The sequence below is a fragment of the Erinaceus europaeus genome, chromosome 12, assembly GCF_950295315.1.
Source record: "Erinaceus europaeus chromosome 12, mEriEur2.1, whole genome shotgun sequence".
Lineage (NCBI taxonomy): Eukaryota > Metazoa > Chordata > Mammalia > Eulipotyphla > Erinaceidae > Erinaceus > Erinaceus europaeus.
In genome coordinates this window covers 5,379,646-5,405,070 of record NC_080173.1, presented here as the reverse complement: position 1 = coordinate 5,405,070, position 25,425 = coordinate 5,379,646, and the positions used below count along the sequence as shown (strand labels likewise).

Genomic DNA, 25,425 nt, shown 5'->3' with positions numbered 1-25,425 from the left:
CGACTCCCCTGCAGGTGGGGAGCCGGGGGCGCCAACCTGAATCCTTACACCGGTCCTTGCACTTTGTGCCACGTGTGCTTAACCAAAAACAAATTTTAAAGCTTGTTAACTTGTGTTTCCTTTCTCAGCAGTGACATTTTAAAGTGACAACTTCATCTCCATCTTGGAAAGATGGGCGGCAATATATTGAAGTGACTCTTTCAGACTGAAGGGACAGCTTGTACTAAAGTTGCAAACTTAGGCTGGCCCCAGACATCTGGCAGCAGAGAGCACCCCTCCTCCTGCAGCTGTCCTCCCTGACTCTCGGGGAGTCTTTCTGTTCTCTCTGGGCTGTTCAGAGGCGCCAAGCAGGCAGGGGTGAGGATGGGGGAGTTTGAGGAAACGAGACACCAGGTTAACCACCGTGGCTTGTTTGGGGGGCGGGGGAAGGCAAGAATCCCGAGTAATAAACCACCCACCCACCTCCCTCCTGATACTCGGAGGCTCAGACCTGGCCACTGTGGGGTAGAGACCGCGGACTCTATGGTCCGTGAGCTCGGGTTCAAGCTGAACTGCGCCTTGATGGCCCTCCTCAGACCAGACCCTTAACCGCCCTCAGTGCCTTTCTCCATAGAATGGGACAAGCAGAAGCCCCCCCACACACACACACACACACCTCACTCCACCACCGGGTCACTGAGAAGGTTGACTGAAGCTTGTAAAAGCTCCTCCCAAGTCACTGTTGATTACCAGGAGAGGCTGAGCACAGGACAGGGCAGCAAAACCCCAAAGGCGGACATGCAAATCCCTGACATTTCAACAGTTTGACACCCTGGCTGAGAAACCAACCTCTAAGACAAGTGCTTGCGATATGTCCTCGTGGTTAGGCATGCTGGTCGTAAGTTCTAATTATGGAATCACTCGCTGACAAAATAGCCCGGTGACCTGAGTCACCCGGTGGCTTGACTCTGCGGCCGGCCCGCGGGAGCTCCCTTGAGAGTGGTCTGGAGTGATGGATGGGTTAGCAGTTAGACAGCCGTGACTGACAGGCATCTTCTCCCCCAGCACCCCATCCCAGGCCTGTAGTAACCAGCTTCTAAAACAGATAAGAATAACTGCCCAGGATCCCTTCTCTGTTACCTCCCCGCACCTCCTCCCATGTTTGAGACTTTTCCTTTCGCTTCCTGGCCATAAATTCACAAACAAAGTTGACATTCTACTTAATATGGTGGGCTGTGGTGTGACTTCAAAACTGATTAGGCTTTGATGGATGGCCCTAAGGATGGATGAGAGCCTGTAATGACATTCCTTTCAGGGAATTCTTTCTCCATACTGCTTGATTTGTTTCTTTCTTTTGTTCTCCCCCCACCCCCTCGCTCTCTCTCTGTTCTCTTTACCAGAGCATTCATTACTCTGCTCTGGTTTATGGTGGTGCTAGGGATTTGAACCTAGGACCTGTGGTGCCTTAAGTATGAGTCTTTTTTGCTTAACTATTATGCTATCTCCCTAGCTCTTTAGTCTTTTATTTTAAAAAAAAAGATTTTATTTATTTATTAATGAGAAAGCTAGGAGAGAGAGACACAGAGAGAGAGAGAACCAGACATCACTCTGGTCCATGTGCTGCCGGGGACTGAACTCAGAACCTCATGCTTGAGAGTCTCGTGCTTTAGCCACTGCGCTGCCTCCTGGACCACAGTCTTTGATTTCTTATCTGGAATCTTGAGTTATTTCTCACCTTGAGTTGTTCAAGTATTTGTTCACATTTAAAGATCCATGTCATGTGGAGATAGCATAATGGTTACAAAAGAAGTCTTTCATGCCTGAGGCTCAGGTCTCAGGTTCTGTCCCCAGCTCCTCCATAAGCCAGAGCTGAACAGAGCTCTGGAATTAAAAAAAAAAAAAAAAAAAAGGCAGAGTAGCAAGGGGTCTTTACCTTGTTGACTTTTTTTTTTCTTTAAGGTTTCAGAGAGTAAACATAACTTGAACCTATTTATATAGAAGTGTGTGTGTGTGTGTGTGTAAGGAAGATATTTGCTCCACAGCTACTTCCTGGGTCTTGTGACTGGGACACAGGTCACTGAAGCACTGCAAGTCTTATTTATTTATCTCTGACACCTGGCACAAGGTTGCTATAAGAACTGCATGCGTTGCAGTAAGCACTTAATAAATATGTCTTGCTGGGCTGCAGAGAAGCATAATGGTTATGCCAAAAGCCTTTCATGCATGACACACCAAAGGTCTTAGGTGTCATCCCATGTGGGATTGCAGGTTCAATCCCTAGCATTTAGCAGTGCTTTGATAAATATTATTATTATTATTAAAATAATAATAGAATAAGTCTTGTTTTTGCCACCCTGCTATAATAAGGACCTAGTAAGCTTATGGAAATGAAACAGGACTTCCTTCCTTCCTTCCTTCCTTCCTTCTTTCTTTCCTTCCTTTCTCTCTCTTTTCTTTCTTTCCTTCTTATCCTTTTTCTTTCTTTCTTTCTTTTTTTTTTTTTGCTACCAGGGTTATCACTGGGGCTTGGTGCCAGCACCACTACAGAATCCGCCACTTCCGACAGCTGTTTTTTGGGTTTTTTTCCCACCCCCCCTTTTCTATTTGACAAGACAGAGAGAAGTTGAGGGAGACACCTGGGGAGGAGAGATAGAGACACCTGTAGACCTGTTTTACCCATCGTGAAGCGTCTGCCCCTGCAGGTGGGCAGAGGAGGCTTGAACCTGGGTCCTTGCTCAGGGTGATGTGTGTGCCCCCGCCCGCCCCTGAAACAGAACTTGCTGAGTTGGGTGACACCTGGTCGTACCCCAGAAGGATCATTGTTTCCCTTCTGCTTATTACCGAAGTTCACAGAGGAAGGGATGCAGGAGGGGATAAAAACAATGCCATGGAGGGGGGGGGGGGGGGGCGGTAGCGCAGTGGGTTAAGCGCAGGTGGCGCAAAGCACAAGGACCGGCGTAAGGATCCCGGTTCGAGCCCCCGGCCCCCCACCTGCAGGGGAGTCGCCTCACAGGCCGTGAAGCAGGTCTGCAGGTGTCTGTCTTTCTCTCCCCCTCTCTGTCTTCCCCTCCTCTCTCCATTTCTCTCTGTCCTGTCCAACAACGAAGGACATCAACAACAATGATTATAACCACAACAAGGGCAACAATAGGGGAGGAAAAATGGCCTCCAGGAGCAGTGGGTTCATGGTGCAGGCACTGAACCCCAGCAATAACCCTGGAGGCAAAAGAAAAAAACAACAACAATGCCGTGTAGCTGTCTCCTTCAGCAGACTGAACACACTTCTCAGGTCAGCACCTGCTCTCCGAGGCGGCCCGCGGGGAGGGGAGGGGAGGGGAGGGGAGGGGAGGGGAGGGGAGGGGGAGGGGAGGGGAGGGGAGGGGGAGGGGAGGGGAGGGGAGGGGAGGGGAGGGGGAGGGGGAGGGGAGGGGGAGGGGAGGGGAGGGGAGGGGAGGGGGAGGGGAGGGGGGAGGGGAGGGGAGGGGAGGGGGAGGGGGAGGGGAGGGGAGGGGAGGGGAGGGGAGGGGGAGGGGGAGGGGAGGGGAGGGGAGGGGAGGGGAGGGGGAGGGGGAGGGGAGGGGAGGGGAGGGGAGGGGAGGGGGAGGGGAGGGGAGGGGAGGGGAGGGGGAGGGGGAGGGGAGGGGAGGGGAGGGGAGGGGGAGGGGAGGGGAGGGGAGGGGAGGGGAGGGGAGGGGAGGGGAGGGGAGGGGAGGGGAGGGGAGGGGAGGGGAGGGGAGGGGAGGGGAGGGGAGGGGAGGGGAGGGGGAGGGGAGGGGAGGGGAGGGGAGGGGAGGGGAGGGGAGGGGAGGGGAGGGGAGGGGAGGGGAGGGGGTGGGTCCTCCGCCGAGTCCTCCTGTGACATGCGGGGCGTTTCAGGGTCTCGCACCAGCTGCACCCGGCCCTCCCAGGCCTACGTGACGAGCCTCCACGACTGATCAGGGTTGTTTTGGTCCTGGACGTTGGCATTTCCTGGACAGTCGGGGAACGAATGACCAGAGTTTGCCTCCGTGACCTCACATTTTCTCCTCACTGGCCAGCCCCCTTTTCCTGATGGCACATTCTCATGCCGAGTTACACAAGAGGCTTCAGTGCTTTTGTCAATATGCTTTTCTCACGTTCCCCAGCCACGACCCACTCTGGCCCAAGGAGCCATTCTCACTTCTAAGGCTACTATACAGTTCTGTGTCCTGAACCATGTGTCTGAACTTTTGTACTGTGACTTTCTTTTTTTTTAAATGTATTATTTTAATATTTATTTATTCCCTTTTGTTGCCCTTGTTGTTTTATTGTTGTTATTGATGTCGTTGTTGTTGGATAGGACAGAGAGAAATGGAGAGAGGAGGGGAAGACAGAGAGGGGGAGAGAAAGACACCTGCAGACCTGCTTCACCACCTGTGAAGTGACTCCCCTGCAGGTGGGGAGCCAGGGGCTCGAACCAGGATCCTTAGGCCGGTCCTTGCACTTAGCGCCATGTGCATTTAACCCGCTGTGCTACTGCCAGACTCCTCATGCTGTGACTTTTTTTTTTTTTTTTCCTTTTTTCTTTTACCAGAGCACTGCTCAGCTCTTAGCATACGGTGGTACAGGGGACTGAACCTGAGATTTAGGGGCCTCAGGCACGAGAGTCTCTTTGCATAACCATTATGCTGTCTACCCCCACCTGTGTTATAACTTTCCATGTGGGATTGCCAGATACAATCAAAGGATCCTGTTACATTTACATTTCAGATAAGCCACAAATATTTTTTTCATCACCGGTTTTAAATATTTTATTTGTTTATTTTAATGAGAGACACAGAGAGAAAAATACAGACACACACACACAGAAAGAGAGAGAGAGAGAGAGAACTGCTCTGCTGACTCATGGTGGTGCTGGGGACTGAGTCTGGGATCTGTGGTACCTGAAGCAGGAAATTCATTTTGCATAACCATTATGTTATTTCTCCAGTCCCAGGGGTTTTAAATTGTAAAGGTTATTCATTGTTTATGGGAAAGACTAGTTAACTGAGCATTTTGTTTCTGATTTTATTTTTATTTATTTACTTTTATTAACTTATTTATTTGATAGGACAGAGGGAAATTGAGAGAGGAAGGAGATAGAAGGAGAGAGACAGAGACACCCGCAGCCCTGCTTCACTACTTGCAAAGCTTCCCTCCTGCAGATGGGGACTGGGGGCTTGAACCTGGGTCCTTATGCACAGTAACGTGGGGGAGATCAGGCATGCCGCTGCCCAGTCCCACTAACTAAGCATTTACATTCTTATTTGCTGAGTCTAGTCACCTCATCTTTAAGGGACATTTCATTTTCCTATTCCTGAATGCTTGGTAACGGTGGTGATAGCGGTGACCAAATGGTTACTCAGCCCATCCACGGCTGTAGAAAAGTGAACAGGGTATTTCAGTGTGTGCGTATTTCAGTATGTGCAAGGGCGCAGTCTGGGGGCCAGGCGGTGGTGCACCTGGTTAACTGCACTTCACGAGTGGTGAAGCAGGGCTGCAGGTATCTCTCTGTTTCTCCCGCTCTCTATCTCCTTCTCCCCTCCTGATTTCTCTCAGTCTCTATCCAATAATAAATAAATTAATGGGTGGGAGGGAGGTAGACAGCATAATGATTATGCAAAACGATTCTCATGCCTGAGGTTCCAAAGTCCTAGGTTCAATCCCCTGCACCATCATAAACCAGAGCTGAGCAGTGCTCTGCTAAGGTAAACAAATAAACTAATAATAATAATATAAAAAGGAGGGGGCCCAGTCTGCACCAATAGTAACTATCTCCCCATACCCAGCCCTGTGCTTGGGGAGCTTTGAGCCTGATAAACCATCCAGGCCGCCCTGCACAGGACAGAAGGACACAGGCACACAAAGCATGCTGAAAGATCCCAAGATCAGAGGACAGGCGGGCCGTCACATTTGCAAGGAGCTAAGTCAAGCAAGGTGGCTTAGCTTAGCTTAGCTCCTTGCAAATGTGATGCCACTCAGCAGGGCTGGCGCTTGTGATGCACCGTAAAAACTATGACCAGGCACGATGCAGGTCACCACATCAGGGCAGAAGGAAGGTCTTGAGCAGAAGAGATAACGACACCGAGACTGAGGAGAAGCTGCTGATTGTCTCTAAGCCTCTGACCAGAGACATGCGAGGGACAAAGAAGGGGATCGGGCTGCGGAAAGCAGACTAGATCAAACGAAAATGCAAGCAAAATCCAAAAACTGGACCCAGAGTCACTAATGCTCGCGTGCATGTGTGTCTGCGTGCGCGTGTGCGCGCATTATCTTCAAATACTTAAATGTTCCCAAAGATAATCTTGGAATAGGAGGCGGATGGCTAACTTGTCCTGTAAGAAATGAACCTGAGGTGGCGCACCTGGTTGAGCGCACATGTTACAATGCACAAACCCAGGTTCGAGCCCCCAGTCCCCACCTGCAGGGGGAAAGATTTGCAAGTGGTGAAGCAGGGCTGCAGGTGTCTGTCTCTCTCCCTCTCTATCACTTCCTTCTCTCTTGATTTCTGGCTGTCTCTATGCAGTAAATAAAATAAAGATAATAAAAAACATTTTTAATTTCTTTTTTAAAAAAAGAAATGGACGTGAGGGGGCTGGGCGGTGGTCCATCGGGTTACATTCGTGCACATTGCATGAAGTGCAAAGGACCTGTGCAAGGATCCCGGTTCCAGTGTCTCCCTCCCCTCACCCCACTCTCCCTGCTCAGCTCTCCACCTGCAGGGGAGAAGCTTCACTTCACAAGCATGAAGCAGTGTCTCTCTCCCTCCCTATCTCCCCCTTCCCTCTCAATTTCTCTGTCCTATCCAATAAATAAGAAAAATGGTTACCAGGAGGGAGTCGGGTGGGTTAAAAGCAGGTGGCACAAAGCACAAGGACCAGAGTAAGGGTCCTGGTTCGAGTCCCTGGCACCCCTCCTGCAGGGGAGTCGCTTCACAGGCGGTGAAGCAGGTCTGCAGGTGTCTGTCTTTCTCTCCCCCTCTCTGTCTTCCCCTCCTCTCTCCATTTCTCTCTGTCCTAACAATGACGACATCAATAACAATAATAACTACAACAATAAAAAACAAGGGCAACAAAAGGGAATAAATAAATATAAAAAAATAAAATAAAAAATTTAAAAAGAAAGAAAAATAGTTATAGGAGCAGTGGATTCATAGTGCTGGCACCAGGCCCCAACGATAACCCTGGAGGCCAAATGAGAGAGAGGGACTGGAAACAGAGGTGACAGAGGGCACAGGCAGGCTTCTGGAGGTTAAGAAAGAAAGCAAAGAAAGAAAAAGAAAAAATGGATCTGAGCCTGGGGAAACAGCATAATGGTTATGCAAAAGACCCTCATGCCTGCCTGAGGTTCCAGAGAGTTATTATAATTTCTTAGAGAATGTCAGGCATGGATCTGGGTACACAGCACAGTGATTGTGCAAAAGACTTATATGCCTTAAAAAAAAAAAAAAGACTTATATGCTTGAGGCTCTAGAGCCCCAAGTTCAATCCCCAGCACCACCATAAGCCAGAGCTGAGCTGGTGTTTCTCTTTCTATCTCTCTCTCTCTCTCTCTCTCTCATTAAAATAAAAAAAGGGGGGCAGATGGTGGCGCACTGGTTAAGTGTAAGTGCACACATTACAGCGAGCAAGCACCCAGGTTTCAAGCCCCTGGTTCCCCACCCACAGGGGAAATCTTCATAAATAGTGAAGCAGGGGGGGAGTCGGGCGGTAGCGCAGCGGGTTAAGCGCACAAAGCACAAGGACCGGCCGTAAGGATCCCGGTTCAAGCCCCCGGCTCCCCACCTGCAGGGGAGTCACTTCACAGGCGGTGAAGCAGGTCTGCAGGTGTCTGTCTTTCTCTCCCCCTCTCTGTCTTCCCCTCCTCTCTCCATTTCTCTCTGTCCTATCCAACAACAACGACATCAACAATAATAACTACAACAATAAAACAAGGGCAACAAATGAGAATAAATAAAATAATTAAAAAAAAATAGTGAAGCAGGGCTGCAGGTGTCTCTCTGTCTCTTGCCCTCTCTACCTCCTCCCCCCTTACAATCTCTCTCTGTCTCTATCCAATCATAAAATAAATAAAATATCATTTAAAAAGGAGACATGGATCTAAGTGCTGGGTAGTGGCACACCTGGTTGTTTGAGAGCACACATCACCACGCACAAGCACCCAGGCACAAGGTTCTTCCACTTGAAAAGGAGGAGGCTTCACCAGTGGTGAATCAGGGCTGCAGGCTTTTCTCTTCCTATTTCCCCCTTCCCATTTCTCCTATCTTGTTAAAAAGAAAAAATGAAAACACAGCTACTGGGAACAGTGAGCTTGTCCTCTAGGCACTGAACCTGAGCGATAACCCTGGTAACAATAAAATAAAATAAAATAAAATTGATAGGTCTGATCACATCAGGAGTAAGTTGTATCCATAAGCAAGAAGCCATTAGTTAACTCCTTTCTGGGGTGAAGCAAAGCTCTGAATGTCTAGCTGAGGGTGGTCCAAGGATGCAAAGATAGCTATCTCTCTCTGCCAATGAGATTTGGTCCAGAGAAGCTGGCCAGGAAATGAATTTCTGAAGAAAAAAAAAAAGTACATTTATTTCCCTATTTTTAAAGAAGCAAATGATAGTCTCAGGCTGTCAAGCCTGATCTTCCCTTATTATGTGACCTTTAATAGAGCATAAAGTGAATATTCTGGTGAGATTTCAGTTTTCTCATCTATAAAAGGAGAAGTGGCCCTAACTGCCACCCTTCCAGCCAGCCAACAACCCCAAAGACAAAGATTTCTTTTACTAATAAAATCACGGTCATTATTACACTTGTAAATTAAATAAAAATACTTACAATATTTGTATGTGTAATGTATTTGCTTTGCCACAAGGACTTTGCAGGGACTTCACATTTATGCTATCTCACTGTTTCTGCTAGAACCTCACTCAGTCTCTCTTTTCCAGACAGAAAGTCAGAAAGACAGAGTGATCAGTCACCAAGCTGCAGATGCTACCATGACGCCATCCTGACTGCCCTGGGCAGACCACCTCACCGACGTGTCCCAGAACTTCACCTCCCCAGAGCCCTGCCCCACTAGGGAAAGACAGAAACAGGTTGGGGGTGTGGATCCACCTGCCAACATCCATGCCCAGCAGAGAAGCAACTACAGAAACTAGAACTCCCACCTTCTGCACCCAGGACAAATTTTGGTCCATAATCCCAGAGGGGGAGAGATGTTGGGGGAAGATGAATAGAGGGCTCAAAACTCCAACTTCATCAGGATCTGGAAAGAGAAGAGGGGAAAAAAAAAGACATTCAGAAGTAGTAACAGGCGTGGGCTAGACTTAGAAAGGAAGAGAAGCAGGACCATAGAAAGATGGGCAGGGCCTGGGTGTTGGTGCCTTCAGTGACGCCACACATAGGCCTTGCAGAAGGGCCTGCACAAGGACCCAGGTTCGAGCCCCTGTTCTCCATCTGCAGTGGGGATGCTTCACGAGTGGTGAGGTAGGTCTGCAGGTGTCTCCCTCCCCTCTCAATTTCTCTCTGTCTTATCAAATGAAAATGGCTGCCAGGAGAAGTGGATTCATAGTGCCAGCACTGAGCCCCCCAGAGATAAACCTGGAGAAAGAAAAAAAAAGGGGGGGAGTCGGGCGGTAGCGCAACAGGTTAAGCTCACGTGGTGCAAAGCGCAAGGACCGGCGTAAGGATCCCGGTTTGAGCCCCCGGCTCCCCACCTGCAGGGGAGTCGCTTCCCAGGCGGTGAAGCAGGTCTGCAGGTGTCTGTCTTTCTCTCCTCCTCTCTGTCTTGCCCTCCTCTCTCCATTTCTCTCTGTCCTATCCAACAACAACAACAACAAAAATAATAATAACTATAGCAATAAAACAGCAAGGGCAACAAAAGGGAAAATAAATAAATAAAATATTTAAAAAATTAAAAAAAAAAAGAAAAAGGGAAAAAAGAAAGAAAAAGAAAAAAGTGGGAAAATATACAAAAAACATACCCATATCTGCGGCCTTGGGAGAACCACTGTAGTTTCCAGTGGAGGGAATGGGGGCACAGGACTCTGGTGGTGGGAATTATATCCCTTTTATAATTTTGTAAATCAGCATTAAATCACTGGTAAAAATTTTAAAAAAAAGAAAAGAAAAAAGAGAGGCAGGGAGAGACAGAAATAAGAGAGACACCGCGTCACAATTCTGCCACTGGTGAATTTCTCCTTTGCCTGATGCTCCCCTCTGCAGCTTGGGGGCTTGAAGCTAGGTCCTCATTCACAGGCCAATACACACTGTACTAGAAAGTCTAGATCCGGGCCCCTCAGTGTCCTCTCTGCTCAGAAAGTCGGCGGTGCTAAGAGTCAGTGACAAATGCAAAAAGTGGGTAGGTGGTGTGAGGGAAGGGAAGGAGCTGGAAGGGTTAAAGACAGTTCTGATGAGGAGGCCGGTGGGGAAAATGATTCGGCTTTTGGCAGAAAAAGGAAGTCCGACTGGAGAGCTGAGCAGGGGGAAATATGACGTGTTTGTTCTTAGGGAAGTCTGGAGGGGCAGAAGCACATCTTTGCGCAAATGGAAAAAGGCAGGCACAAAAGAAGTGGACTGGAATGTCCCTTCTGTGTCCCCTGCCCCCAACATCCTAATCCCTGGACCTTGTGAATGGTACCTTCTGTGAAGGAAAAAAAAAAAAAAAGGTGGTGTTGGTGGCTTGCAGATGTGATTAAGTGATTAAATTAAGGTTTTGAGATGGTGAAATTATTCTGGATTATTTGGGTGAAACCTAATGTCATCACACATACCTTTATGAGAGGGAGAGATATGGTCACTCAACACAGCTGCAGACGAGGTGACATGATGATGGAGCAGAGCTGGGGTGCAATGTAGCCACAAGCCAAGGGATGTCGGCCACTCCCAGAAACTGGAAAAGGCAAGGAGATGATTCTCCCTGGAGCCGCCCGAGAGAGAACAACCCAGGCCTGTTGCTTTCAGACATCTGGAACTGTTGAGATCAAGGTTGCCTAGTGCCTGTCTTAAGAGTCTTCAGTATTTTGCTACACAGTCTTGGGAAAACGAATACACTGACCATCCACTAAATCGAGGATTCAGTTCACAACCATATTCCCCTCACTTGGGTCCCTAGCTAAGTGTGTGTTTTCTCTTACTCCTTGGAGGAGACCTGGGACAAGAACTGTGACCGCCCTCACTCCCAAAGGAGGAAGATGAGGTGTCAAGCTGGGAACAACTTTCCAAAGGTTACAGCCAAAAATAAGTAAATGTTAAGGGGCTCTGGCGGTAGCGCAGTGGGTGAAGTGCAGGTGGCACAAAGCGCAAGGACTGGCTTAAGGACCCAGGTTCAACCTGCAGGGGAGTCGCTTCACAGGCGGTGAAGTGGGTCTGCAGGTGTCTGTCTTTCTCTGTCTTCCCCTCCTCTCCATTTCTCTCTGTCCTATCCAACAATGACATCAATAACAACAACAATAAAGCAACAAGGACAACAAAAGGGAATAAATAAATATGAAAAATTAAATATCAAAAAGGAGAATAATAATAATTATTATAATAAGTTATTATTATTATTTTGGTTCATACCGTTAGAGGGGTAAAGAATGGAGTTAGGGTGGTAGCACAGCAGGTTAAGCGCACGTGGTGCAAAGCGCAAGGACCAGCATAAGGATCTCTGGTCTGCTGGTGTCTGTCTTTCTCTCCCCCCTCTCTGTCTTCCCCTCCTCTCTCCATTCCTCTCTGTCCTATCCAACAACGACAACATCAATAACTAGAACAATAAAACAACAAGGGCAACAAAAGGGAATAAATAAATAAATAAAAATAAAGGACACCACCTCAGGTTCTGGGTTTTCACACTTGAGATGGGGTTGGAGCCAAGAAGTCTGGAACTTTATTTTCTCTGTGCCAACCTTGGTTGACTGAGATGCGTTTGAAAAGTGAATGTTAGTTTCACCTGGGGCAGGAGAGCTAGCTCACTAGGTTAGACACTGCTTTGCCATGGGAGTGTTAGGCCAAGCGACGAGGGATTTCCAGTTTCCGTGGGCTTTCTTCTTTCACAGTCTCTGTATCTCAGTGGAAAGTTGTCAGTAGTGTGGTCCAGGAGGTGGTGCAGTGGATAAAGCATTGAATTCTCAACTATGAGGTCCTGAGTTTGATCCCCGGCAGCACATGTACCAGAGTGATGTCTGGTTCTTTCTCTCCTCCTGTCTTTCTCATGAATAAATAAATAAATTCTTTAGAAAGAAAGAAAGAAAGAAAGAAAGAAAGAAAGAAAGAAAGAAAGAGAGAAAGAAAGAAAGAGAGAAAGATACCCAGTAGTGGTAAAACTTGGTGAGGCCCAGTTGCTACTAACAAAACAACACACACACACACACACACACACACACACACACACACACACACACACGCACACCTCACCCATTGAGGAATATTTAGTATCTTCTTGAATACAAAGTCAATTTAAAAACGCCACAACCACTATTTTTGGGCAAGGGAGATGTTTAAGTGCTCATGCCTTGGGTTTGAACCCCAGCACCATATAACAACAACAACAACCACAACAAAAAGCCACACAGCCCAGTAAGTAAAAAAAAAAAAAAAAGGTCCTCACGTTCTTTTTTTTCTCTGCCTCCAGGGTTATTGCTGGGCTCGGTGCCTGCACCATGAATCCACTGCTCCTGGAGGCCATTTTTTTCCCCTTTTGTTGCCCTTGTTGTAGCTTTGTTGTGGTTATTGTTGTCAATGTCGTTCGTTGTTGGATAGGACAGAGAGAAACGGAGAGAGGAGGGGAAGACAGAGAGGGGAAGAAAAAGATAGACACCTGCAGACCTGCTTCACCGCCTGTGAAGCGACTCCCCTGCAGGTGGGGAACCGGGGGCTCGAACTGGGATCCTTATGCTGGTCCTTGTGCTTTGCGCCACGTGCGCTTAACCTGCTGTGTTGCCACCCGACCCCCCAAACTCATGTTCTTACTTAACAGTGAGACATGTTCCGTCGTCAGTTATTCCTTAAACAGCCTTACAAAAGGTGGCACAGTAATTCTGGAGAAAAGTCAGTATTTAGCAGTGGAAGTCTGGTTGGGAAAAATATGTAATGAGTTGTGTCCTCTGATGGAATTGGCAATTTGGGTAGCTTCTATTATTTAAAAGGCCATTAAGGGGTTGGGGTAGATAGCATAATGGTTATGCAAACAGACTGTCATGCCTGAGGCTCCGAAGTCACAGGTTCAATCCCCCACACCACCAAAAGCCAGAGCTGATCAGTGCTCTGGTAAAAAAAAAAAAAAAAAAATAGTGTGGTCTGAGAGGTGGAGCAGTGGCTAAGGCACTAGACTCTCAAGCATGAGGTCCTGAGTTCAGTACCCAGAAGCACATGTACCAGAGTGATGTCTGGTTCTTTCTCTCTCTCTCTCTCTTTCTCTCTTTTTCTCTCCTATCTTTCTCATAAATAAATAAATTCTTAAAAAAAAAAAGCCATTAAGGCAATGGACCACACAGTTTAGCGAGAAAGTACAATCCCTCAGGGAGTCCCTATAATGAGGCTTCGTGACTCCATGAATAATAAAACATCTTGTTTTATTAGTTATTTATTACCGGATAGAGACAGAGAAAGAGGGGGAGACAGAAAGGGAGAGAGACAGAGAGACACCTGCAGCTCTGCTTCACCATTTGTGAAGCTTTCTCCCTGCAGGTGGGGACCAGAGGCTTGAACCTGTATCCTTGCGCACTGTAATGTGTGTGCTTAAACAGGTGCACCACTGCCTGGCCCCTCTGCTTTCATCTAGATGAGAAGTAATTGCCTTTCTCTGAAGTTCCTTAGCACTTAATCTAGTCTTAGATGCTATTTGTTACTGTATATCCTGCTCTAACTATTTATATGTCTGTATTCTCTCTCCCATAGACTGTGAGCATGTTCAATTGAATTCCATACATATGTCATTTTCTTGTCACCAAAGGTATCTAGTACATAAGGATACTTAATAAATTCAGTACAATTCTTTTTTTTTTTTTTTTTTGAGCACATAGAGGTGTCCCAGAAAGCTACTAGTCTTAAATGAGACAGAGGCAACAATTTCTGATTTCCAGAAGTTTAATCTATTCTAGAAACCAGACTGGGAAATCAGTGAGAACTGAGATAAAAAGTTAAGTAATGTACTGTTTGAAAGCAAGCACAGACAGGCTTTATACTTCTCTGTCCTATCTAATAGAAAAAAAGATAAATAAAAGGAAAGAAATTGATGCTGGGAGTGGTGGATTCTTAGTGCCAGCACTGAGCCCCAGTGAGAACCCTGATGGCAATTTGAGAGAGAGAGGGAGAGAGAGAGAGAGAGAGAGAGGGGGGGGGGAGAGCGCACCAGGGTGAGAGGGAGAGAGGGAGAGGGAAAGAGGGAGGGAGAGGCAGAGGGAGAGGGAGGGAATACACACAAACCCCTATGTCTGGCCTCGAGTCACTTAGCATGTTTTCTTAATATTTTATTTATTTGGATACAAACAGAGAGAAATAGGAGAGTGGGAAGATAAGGAGAGAGACAGAGAAGCACTTGCAGCCCTGCTTCACCACTTGTGTGAAGCTTTCCCACTGCAGGTGGGGACCAGGGGCTTGAACCTGGGTCCTTGCGCACTGTAAGACATGCACTCAGAGAAGTGTGCCACCAGCCAGCCATCACTGAGCATATTTTCCAGGTCCATCTTTGCTGTGACCCATGTGAGTACCGAAGTCACTATGCTGCTGAGTGACATGCCTCTGTGTCTGCTCCCTCTGCACTGGTTGCTGGACAGACTGTTACTGCTTTTGGCCTGTCTGTGCTCCATGTCTTCACTTCTCTTGGGTCTGTCGTGAGATTGTCACCCTATTGCTAACACTAATTGGATGGAATTGCCAAACTGGTTTTCCCGAAAAGCTGTACTTACTGCTTTACAGTCTCACTGGCCACGTACAAGGGGATGGGGCTAAAAGTTAAACGGCCAGGGAGTCGGGCGGGGCGGTAACGCAGCAGTTACGCGCATGTAGTGCAAAGCACAAGGACCGGCATAAGGATCCCAGTTCGAGCCCCCAGTTCCCCACCTGCAGAGGGGGTCACTTCACAGGCAGTGAAGCAGGTCTGCAGGTGTCTGTCTTTCTCTCCCCCTCTGTCTTCCCCTCCTCTCTCTATTTCTTTCTGTCCTATCCAACAATGACATCAACAATAAACAAAAAAACAAACAACAACAAAAAATGACAAGGGCAACAAAAAAAGTTAAAAGGCCATTAAGGGACGGGGTAGATAGCATAATGGTTATGCAAACAGACTGTCATGCCTGAGGCTCCAAAGTCACAGGTTCAATCCTCCACACCACCATAAGCCAGAGCTGGGCAGAGCTCTGGTAAAAAAAAAAAAAAAAAAAAAAAAAAAGTGTGGTTCGAGAGAGAAAGAACCAGAAATCAACAAGCTGATGCAGAAGAATCCCATGCCTGAGTCTCCAAGGTTAAAAAGTTAAAAGGCCAGGGAGTCGGGCAGGGCGGTAGCACAGTGGTTAAGCGCATGTGATGCAAAGTGCAAGGGCCGGCTTAAGGAACCCAGTTCGAGCCTCTGGCTCCCCACCTGCAGGGGATTCACTTCACAGGTGGTGAAGCAGGTCTGCAGGTGTCTGTCTTTCTCTCCCCGTCTTCCCCTTCTCTTTCCATTTCTCCTGTCCTATCCAACAACGACGACAAGACTAATAAAAAACAAACAAACACACAAGGGCAACAAAAGGGAAAATAAATATATATATTAAAAAAACTCAAAAAAAAAAAAAAAAACCCCGGCTTGTTGCTTATACTTTCCTATCAGGTAGGAACTTTCCAGGCAGAGAGAAAAACCAATACACTCCTCTGTTCAGTAGAAATACTAATTCCGGGCACAGCTTCTCTCAGTATTCTAGTGGTGGCCAAAAGAGTTTAACACAGATGCCCTGAATAGTTTTGTATCAAACACTTGTTTGAGACTTTTGTCTTCCTGGACTTGAAACAGGGTCACTTGCTAAATGTAGCCACATTTTTCAGACACCTTTTACTTCAGCCACTATGTTACAGTTTAAGGACCCCACTACTTTTGAGGGAAACGGTATAGTATGTGTTTCAAAATACTGCCCAAATCATTAGTGTTTTCAGGATTTGCCAATTTCTTGTCACCGAAACAAATCTCTGGTTTAACCTACAAACTTTTTAGTCTTCTGTCCTTCTCTAGAAACCAAGCCACACTGTGGACCGGGCCGTTTGGAGAGCACCCAATGCCAATGGTATATAACTGTGCCATCTACCCAAGATGGTATTGAATCACTTAACAGACAGCAGTCTGAGTTTCAGCTGTTTCCTATGCTAAAGATGAGTATCTTTTTGTTCCAACAATAGCTTAAGAAAGAGCTCTGAAATAAAGACTTCTTGAGATTTCATTTTTTAACTGAAAAGCTCAAGTGTAGATGGGGTTATTCTTTGACCTCGTATTTTTAAAGACTTTTACTAGTGATTTATAAGATTACAATAGGGTATAATTCCAAATAGTCCTATCACTAAAGTTCTGTTTCCTCCCCCCCTTATCCAGGGTAAGCACCATAGTTCTCCCAAGGTCATAGATATGGGTAGAGTCCGTGTTTTTTTTTTTTTCCAGTTCATGTGTCCCGATTCACTAATAAGTGAGATCACCCAGGTAGCTGTCTTTCATTTCCATGTCTACTTCACTAATTTAGAGTCACTGCTAGTCTCAGCCACTTAGTCCCAAAGGACACAATATAGTTTTTTTTTAAATATATTTTTAAATTTTATTTATTTATTCCTTTTTGTTGCCCTTGATGTTTTTTTTTTTTTTTTTTCCCTCCAGGGTTATTGCTGGGCTCAGTGCCTGCACCATGAATCCACCGCTCCTGGAGGCCATTTTTTCCCCTTTTTGTTGCCCTAGTTGTTGCAGCCTCGTTGCGGTTATTATTGCCATTGTTGACGTTGCTTTGTTGTTGGATAGGACAGAGAGAAATGGAGAGAGGAGGGGAAGACAGAGAGAGAAGGGAGAGAAAGATAGACACCTGCAGACCTGCTTCACCGCCCGTGAAGCGACTCCCCTGCAGGTGGGGAGCCGGGGGGTTCAGGATCCTTACGCCGGTCCCTGCGACCCTTGATGTTTTATTGTTGTTGTTATTGATGTCATTGTTGTTTCCTTATTTTTTTTCTCTTGCGTTGCCCTTGTTGTTATATTGTTGTTGTAGTTGTTGTTGTCATCGTTGTTGGATAGGACAGAGAGAAATGGAGAGAGGAGGGGAAGACAGAGAGGAGGAGAGAAAGACAGACACCTGCAGACCTGCTTCACCGCCTGTGAAGTGACCTCTTGTAGGTGGGGAGCCAGAGGCTCGAACAGGGATCCTTAAGCCGGTCCTTGCGCTTTGCACCACCTGCGCTTAACCCGCTGTGTTAAACTCCTGCGGAGCAGTATTCCATAGAGTACATGTCCCATGACATTTTTCTTTGTGCTTATGACTCAAATTAGTGATTTTATTCCATTGTTAAGAGCTTTCCCAACCAGTCTGAGTGTAGTCATTGCCTCTGAATATTTACTCAGGGCTTAGCTTTCAATAAATGACAGTTATGAAATGGTATAAGCATCCTGAAAGGTATCTTAACAACTTCTAGTTCAGCTGGACTTGTGGCCTAGGTATTCCCGGTATGACCAGATGACAAATGGTTTTATTTTATTTTTCCTTTTGCCTCCAGGGTTATCACTGGGGCTTGGTGCCGGCACTGCAAACCCACTGCTCCTGGGGGCCATTTCCCCCATTTTATTGGACAGGACAGAGAAGCTGGGAGCTAGAGTGAGAAAGACAGACACCTACAGACCTGCTTCACTGCTTGTGAAGTGACCCCCCCCCACAGGGGGGGAGCCGGGGCTCGAACTTGTGCTTTCTACTATGTGTGTTTAACTGGGTGTGCCACCACCTGGCCCCCAAGAATGGTATTTTTTATTCTTGTGGTCTCCAGAATACCCAATCTAGTGAAATTTCAAAAGCACCAGATAGGTTCCAACAATTTATGCAGAGATAATCCATGAAATACCTGCCTCACATTCCTCCTCTTCAGAACTGCCAAGGTCACCAAACAAAAGGAAAACATGAAAAATACTGACATAACACCAAGAGGAGCCAAAGCAGACACAACCAGATGGTCTCTGGAATAGAAAGGAGTGTTGGGGGATTGGGTGGTGGTGCAGCGGGTTAAGCGCATGTGGCATGAAGTGCAAGGACTGGCGTAAGGATCCCGGTTCGAGCCCCCGGCTCCCCACCTGCAGGGGAGTCTCTTCACAGGCGGTGAAGCAGGCCTGCAGGCGTCTATCTTTCCCCCTCCTCTCTACATTTTTCTCTGTACTACCCAACAATAACAACAATAACCACCACAACAATAAAACAACAAGGGCAACAAAAAGGGGGGGAATGGCCTCCAGGAGCAGTGAATTCATGGTGCAGGCACCAAGCCCCAGAAATAACCTGGGAGGCAAAAATAAATTAATTAATAAAATAAAATAAAATGAAAAGAACCGAGTATCGAGGAAACTCAGGACACGCGATTAAATCATGGGCTTTAGTTCATAACAGAATGCCATTACTGGCTCACTGATCTCGACTAGGCACTAACTGGGGGAACTATGTGAGAGGGCAGAGTGTAAGCAAACGTCACCGCTGCGACTTTTCTGTGAATCATAATCTGAGGTTTACTGGAACCCAAACGGTGACAGGCTGGTTTATTTTTAAAACACCATTTCAGTCACAGCAGAAATGACAGAAGGGGAGGCCGGGTGGTGGTGGGCCTGGCTGAATGCACACACTGCCGTGCGCAAAGACCTGGGTTCGAGTCCCTGCTGCCCATCTGCAGGGGAAGCACTTCACCACCAGGGAAGCAGGTCTGCAGTGTCTCTTCTCCTCCTCTCTCCTCTCAACTTCTCTGTGTTAATAAAAAAATAGAGAGGAAGAAAAAAAAAAGAGAAAAGTAAATAAAAAGGAAAAAAATTGTCATTGGGATGTGGAGTGCTGGCACTGAGCCCTGCTGATAACTCTGGCAGCAATAAATAGAAATTAAAAAATAACAGAATTATTCCGTAAGCTGGACAAACCACGAGTCCCAAAATATTCTAATGAATTTTTAATAACTTTAGGAGCAGTGCAGGAAAATAGTAAGCGGTTTTCTTTAACACACCAGAACATAGGAAGCGCCTGAACTTCCTTGGGTGAGGCCCATAATTCCCTATTTCAAAAAGAAAGTTTATAAACTAGCAGTACTAAGGCAAAAAATAGCTCAAGACCTTTAAAAACATGACATTCCTTGCTTTGAGTCACTATCTGTACCTCTGCTTTCTTTTTTAAACTGTGTTTTCAAACTCAACAGTCTGTTTTAGGTCAGATTTATCAAATTGCTAATTTAAGTAACAGTAATGAATCATTTATAAATGTTTATTAAACATCAATAATTTTTTACAAAGCACATATTAATAGAAAGCAAACATTTTGCAAAATATGTACACAGGTAAAGACTTAATGGGCTAGCAACTCATTTGTTAAAACTCAAACCATTTTTCCACCTCCTTTAGAAATAATTTATTGCCAATCCTGAACTAAAGCACTGGCAGAGAAATTTACAGCAATAGCTAATGTGCTCGGTTCCCTGGAGTTACATATAAAGTATAAAAAAAGCTTAAGCAACAAATACTTTTATACAGAATCATTAAAGACCATGTTTTGTTAGGTACAGCATCTATGAGCTTGTTACAAAATATATTTTATATAAGGCTTCTTGTGATAACAAAGCTTCACCACCTTAGATTAGCATAGAAAAGCCATTTAAAACACTTGATGATTCTGCTTTCAAGTAAGAGGTAAATCAAGGCTAAGTAACCCCTGCTCACATCTCCCCTTTGGCATGACGGAGACGAATGTATGTTACCACTCCCTATGTTGAGACATGTTAACAAGCTTTCTTAATTCACAGCAAGTAAGTAGCATGTTTCTAGCACAGTATTCACTGGTAAAATTTTATGTACAGTGGGAGATTTTCATCACCTATCATCAACTGCAAATTTGTAAAAGTTGAGCCACCTATCAAAGCCAGAAAACACTACTCTATCATTAACACTTTTTTTTGTTCCATATATAAACTCTGGCATTTGAAAAATATCACATCATTAAGCAAGGATTGCCCCAAGAACAATTTTTTAAAACACTAACTGTATATCCAAATCCAGACACAAGAATGCCAGCGGGCAGCACAGTACTTCAAATACTTTAGTCACTAGCCCAAGGCTTTTGTCAATTTGACTGATGGTTCTTGAAAAAGCCATAAAGTTCAACTCTCTAAAAATGTTTGCTTTAGATTTACATTTCAACCTCTACTACACTTATTAAACCCTCATCTCGTACCATGGAAAAATGGGTCTGCTCTGCGTTCCCTCCTTTATGCAGAAGGCGGAGATACACATATCCACTTGCCTAGAGTCCCTCCCTCCCTCATGTTTATGAGCTAGAGAAGCCAGCCTGTAGCCTATCATCAAACAAAACAGACAGACAGGACATTCAGTCAGGCAGCACAACGTAAAGACAGACAGATCTTCTCGGAATACTGGACTTCAATGGTGGGAATGGCAGGTGAGAGGGAATGTGACCCGGCAGTGGGTCAGACTTTCAACTGAAGAAGACGACACTCGCCAATCTGTTTTCTCTAAAAAGAAATGAAAAGGTAACAGAGTGACTTTCTCTAGATTTATTAGGGACTTTGTTACAAAGGCTGGACTGCGCATAACAGGCATGATTTCATGGACTCAAACAATGATGAGTTAACACTGGCACTTAGCCTTCTCATTGCATTTACAGAAACGACATTGCTACAAACTGCAATGGTGAGAATCTTGATTCAGCCGTCTTAGTTTGGACTTTTGACTAGATGGTATCATAAAAATGAAAGCACCAATTTGAAGTTTTCTCAGTGGCTTTAGTTTCAGAACAGAATAGAAACGGGCAACTTTATTCTTTGTATAAATAAGGCATTCCAGATGTGCTGCACTGATAATGCTGAACTTGCATTTTAAAGTATGAATACAAGTATCTGGATCTGGATGTTAAGATTTATGCATTGCCCCTTATTGAAAAAAAAAAAAAAAACACACAACACAAAAACCATAAGACATCTGATTTTCTACTGAATCCAATCAATATTGCCGATCATTTAAGCATTAAGGTACTTTTAATCCCCTTCTACTTTAAGCCAACCACTGCCACCAACAGAACAAATTTGCTAGAGGTCAACCAGAGGATGTTCGGTTACTATGAACTGTGCACCAACGTAACTTGTCTCAGAAAATGAAAGATCTGTCTGAGTCCCTGCTGTGCCTTCTTTGGTTGTCGCTCTGTAGCTATCGAGTGTCCTTTCTAGATAACGGAGACTTCAACTTCATACAGTATGTGGCAGACAGAAACAATTCAGGCTAACAGAAATGATATTTAGACTCTGTTATTTAGATCTATAAATACCTGACCCAAAAAGCTTGCTGTAAAAACAAAGGTCCAGAATTGTGTTGTTTTTAATTTATAAGGCAACTCTGTGTGCTATGAATTTCTTCAAAGGTAATTAAGACACTTGTGATGTTTCTTAACTATTAAACTTGTGACATTTCAGATTCAAGAACAAAACTTAAAGAGAAAATTAGGCACATTCTAAATTTCAAATAATCACCACAGAGGTGTAGAAAATAAAACACATCAAATAATTTTAAATTTAAATCACAGCTTTTAGAAACTGGGGGGAAATCAGGAAAGTTAAATTATGAGCACCCTTTCTGTTCTCATCACCTGGCTTTATCTTCCCCTTCATAGAGCGGCATTTCAAAAGGATCTGCTCTTCATGACTTAAGGACAAAGGCCTTCAAATGGTTCAAAAATACAGTATGGGAACAGGTGGATTAAGGCCTTCACATCGAAACTAACAGCTTCAATGAGTGTCTTAAGTAAGCCTGCTGTTTAATGTAAGTAATGCACTATCTCAAAATTTACTCAAAATTTTAAGAGAATATTAGTTTTGAAACATCACACACACACACACACACACACACACACACACACACACACACACACCATGAAACAAAACCACAAATGCCCCAAATAATACCATGTCTGTACTTTTTAGTGTGTCTTGGTGGTGCATATGGATCTTAAATAACCTCAATAAAACTAAGTTCCCGCCTTCTACACTGGAGTTAAAGAATGTTTTCGTCATCCAGTGAAACTATCTGCTTAATTTACAAGGAAACTCCACCCAAAAGTCCAAACATAAATGTGCATGTACTCAGATATTCATCAGCACTGGGATTATTCTAACTGTGAATTTAAACAATACCTTTTTTTTTTTTTTTTTGGCAAGAAGCACTAGTTGTAGCATTAATCAAACATGCCTGAACTATACCACAAACATGATGATGTGGGCCTACATGTCCTTAACATGGCACGAAAGCACAGATGTTACTATGACTATGATGGTGGCAGAACTTAAATACGAGAGAAGTCAGGTCAGTTAAGAGCAATCCCTGGTTAGCTCACTCAGAGTTCTACTCTTACTACCAGACGGCAAGGCTTAGAGCAGTTCTTGTCTTGGAACTGCTGAGTGATCCAAAAATTTGACAGACATTTCAAGGACTTCCTAACCGGTAATATACCTGAGAACACAGTCAGCCAAGTGGCGGATATCACAGTCTCAGTCACAATTTTCAGGAAAAGGAGAAAAGCTGCCAGAATTTCCAAACTGTCACCAGCCTTGTCCATGGCGTCTTTGGTCTGAGTCTGACGCTACATACGTGTGACCCATCAGGCTGTATTTCTGATACTGTTAACCAGTCATGCCGATGAACTCACTCACTCTGGACACTTTTTAAATCACAGACCTACTCCATGGGTATGTTTCAATTGGAAGGTGGCTGAGGAGACCAAATATAATGATGTTCTGGTGCGGACTAAAACAGAACCAAAACCAAATTTCACTACTTGTCCTTAAGAGGTATTCTTAGAGCATTCAAAGTGTACCTCAACAAAGCTGACCGTTCACAATCTCACCAACTTGAATGCACGGTATCTTTCAGACAAACCAAGGGTAAGTAGGGACCTCAAATAATGTTTCTTTTGAATAGTTTGGCAGGAAAATATTGCCCTCAGCATGTTCTGAGTTAAAAAAAAACAAAACAACAACTCATAAATGCCAAGGTCTGGAGTTGATGGGAATGGCAGGAGAGCAAAGGAAGGCAATGTTTTCTTACAGCAGGGACCCCGGTCATCCGGGACCAGACTTAGCAGTCTCAGGGGCCACACAGCATTCTGGAAAGGGCTTGTCTATTCAGAACACCGAGCTACCTGCCGCGCTTACGCACTGCTGGACACTGGATGCTTCCCAGATGGCACACTTTAACGACAGGGTCAGTAAATATGAAAATAGCAAACTACACTTAATTCATTACTTTTGGCCAAAACACGAGGTATGGCATCTGCTTGTCTTTTGCTTCCCCGTACCATTTGTGAACCTGAATCAGGATCACACCAGAAGCCCTTATGTAAACTTTAAAACACTAAGAACATCACCCCTAGAAACCACAGAAACTTAAGATCAAAACAGCTGCTGTGCACACAAGCAATTTGCAAAAACACAAAGGCAAAATTTGTATGAACCTACAGAATAGCATTCCGGAGATTAATTTTTCTTCTCCCCCCCCCCCCATAGCCCTTTCAAACAGGTCACCAGGTAAAGCTAGGCCCAAGTGTTGCTGCCGTGTGTGGGACACTCAGAAGACCTTGTTTAAAATGGAATATTCTAAATTTCACACCTACAAATAGGAAGGAGACCTTCGATACTTGGCACTACAAGAGGATTCAGTGTGAAGAGTAGGAGAATTTAAAGCCTGGGAGATAGCTAGTCTGAGGTCTGGCAGGAAATGGCAACTCCACTCAAACGGAAGCCAGAGTGAACCAGTCCAGAGCCTGCACTAGAGGAGAACCTGGCGGGGCGCCACTCAGCAGCTTTCAGACACAAACCTAAGTCTGCGGAAGGAGGACTAAGATTTCCAAGAAGTTAAGCACAGAATCATGGTTTTCCGAATTCCTGCTGTAAACTGCTATTTAACAAAACAAAACAAACAGAAAACAGTCAAAAGGACAGAAGGCATGAGAGCAGCAAGTCTTCTGTGCATCACTGGAGCATGAGCTGCTTGAGGTTGTCGTGAAGGATGGTGTCCTTCACGTCGCGGAACACGAGGCGGATGTTCTCTGTGTTGATGGCAGTGGTGAAGTGGTGGTACAGGGGCTTCTGCTGCTGGTCCCGGCGTTTGTTACGGAAACACTCCACCAGGAATTTTTGGACGTCTCTTAAGCAGTGGGGATCTCCTTCAAATTCTAAGAAATAGTCTCTGATGCTCACAATTTCTACTTTCTCCTCAAGCAAATCTGTCTTGTTTAAGAAGAGAATTATGGAGACATTGCTGAAAACCCGGTTATTAACAATTGTTTCAAAAATGTTCAGAGACTCTGTAAGGCGATTGGTCAGTCGATCTTCCATGAGCACCTGGTCAAATTCACTTGAGGAAACGAGGAAAAGGATTGATGTCACACTGTCGAAGCATTCAAACCAACGTTTTCTTTCTGACCTCTGACCACCTACATCAACCATTTTGAAGGGAACATTTTTAATTTCAAAGTTGTACTCATGAATGCCTTTGGTAGGTCTTCTAGCAAGTAGAATGTCTTGTTGTGATGGAACATATTCCTGGAAAAGGAAAAAAAATCGTCTCATATTTTGCGATCCGTAATTAGAATTTTAGCTGCATTGTTAACTTGTCTAGTAACTAAATATGCAAAGAGATCTTTCATATCCCCTGATAGTACTACGAAAGCACTGAAGCTAGATGCCAAGACATAATAAAGTAGGCATAGACAAGGACAGCTGCCAAGTTCTGAAAGCACACTTGCTCTTTTTCACTCCCGCAACACTATGCAAAAGTTCAAGTCCCACTTACCAAGTGTCCTCATTCCCTGCCCGCTGCTGTGACCACCTGTACGATTCCTCCTAACCAGCTCCCCCCACCCCCAGTTCCAGCAGGAACCGACTGCTCCTGCACGCCACCCACCGCTTACTGTCAAAAGCACAGAGGTCTCAAGTGTAAGCTTATGGGGATCACTCCACTCCCAGTTCAGTTCAGGTCAGGACTCTGTGTCCCCTCCAGCCCACGCTGAACCCCATCACTGAGCATCCCGCCAGGCCCTGCACTGCACTCCTGCTGCTCAGCTGGCGAGCATGGACAACACTCCCTCTGCTGGGTTTACTGGATTTACTTTGGGTCACTTCTGATTTTTCTCTAGGGCAGATAGTTGTGTTTCATCTCTCTTCTTTCTATATTCATTTTTAAAAAATTTGTTTATAAAATGCAAACACTGACAAGCCCATAGGATAAGAGGGGTACAA

General features: G+C 45.3%; 1 protein-coding gene and 1 long non-coding RNA gene across 2 annotated transcripts in view; both read right to left on the bottom strand.

The window, feature by feature from the left end:
• Nucleotides 1-704: 704 nt before the first annotated feature.
• Nucleotides 705-9,586, bottom strand: LOC132541818 (uncharacterized). The gene is made up of 2 exons (XR_009552900.1): nt 9,135-9,586; nt 705-1,075 (listed from the first exon to the last, which is right to left on the bottom strand). It is a non-coding gene; the product is annotated as an uncharacterized LOC132541818 (long non-coding RNA).
• A 9,791-nt stretch (nt 9,587-19,377) lies between these two features.
• The window catches only part of GNA13 (G protein subunit alpha 13), a 41,271-nt gene continuing 35,223 nt past the window's right edge, over nt 19,378-25,425 (bottom strand). Inside the window, exon 4 of the mRNA XM_007524333.3 lies at nt 19,378-24,729. Within this exon, the coding sequence (XP_007524395.1) occupies nt 24,157-24,729 (573 nt within the window). The 3' untranslated portion in view covers nt 19,378-24,156. The remainder of the gene's footprint in view (nt 24,730-25,425) is intronic.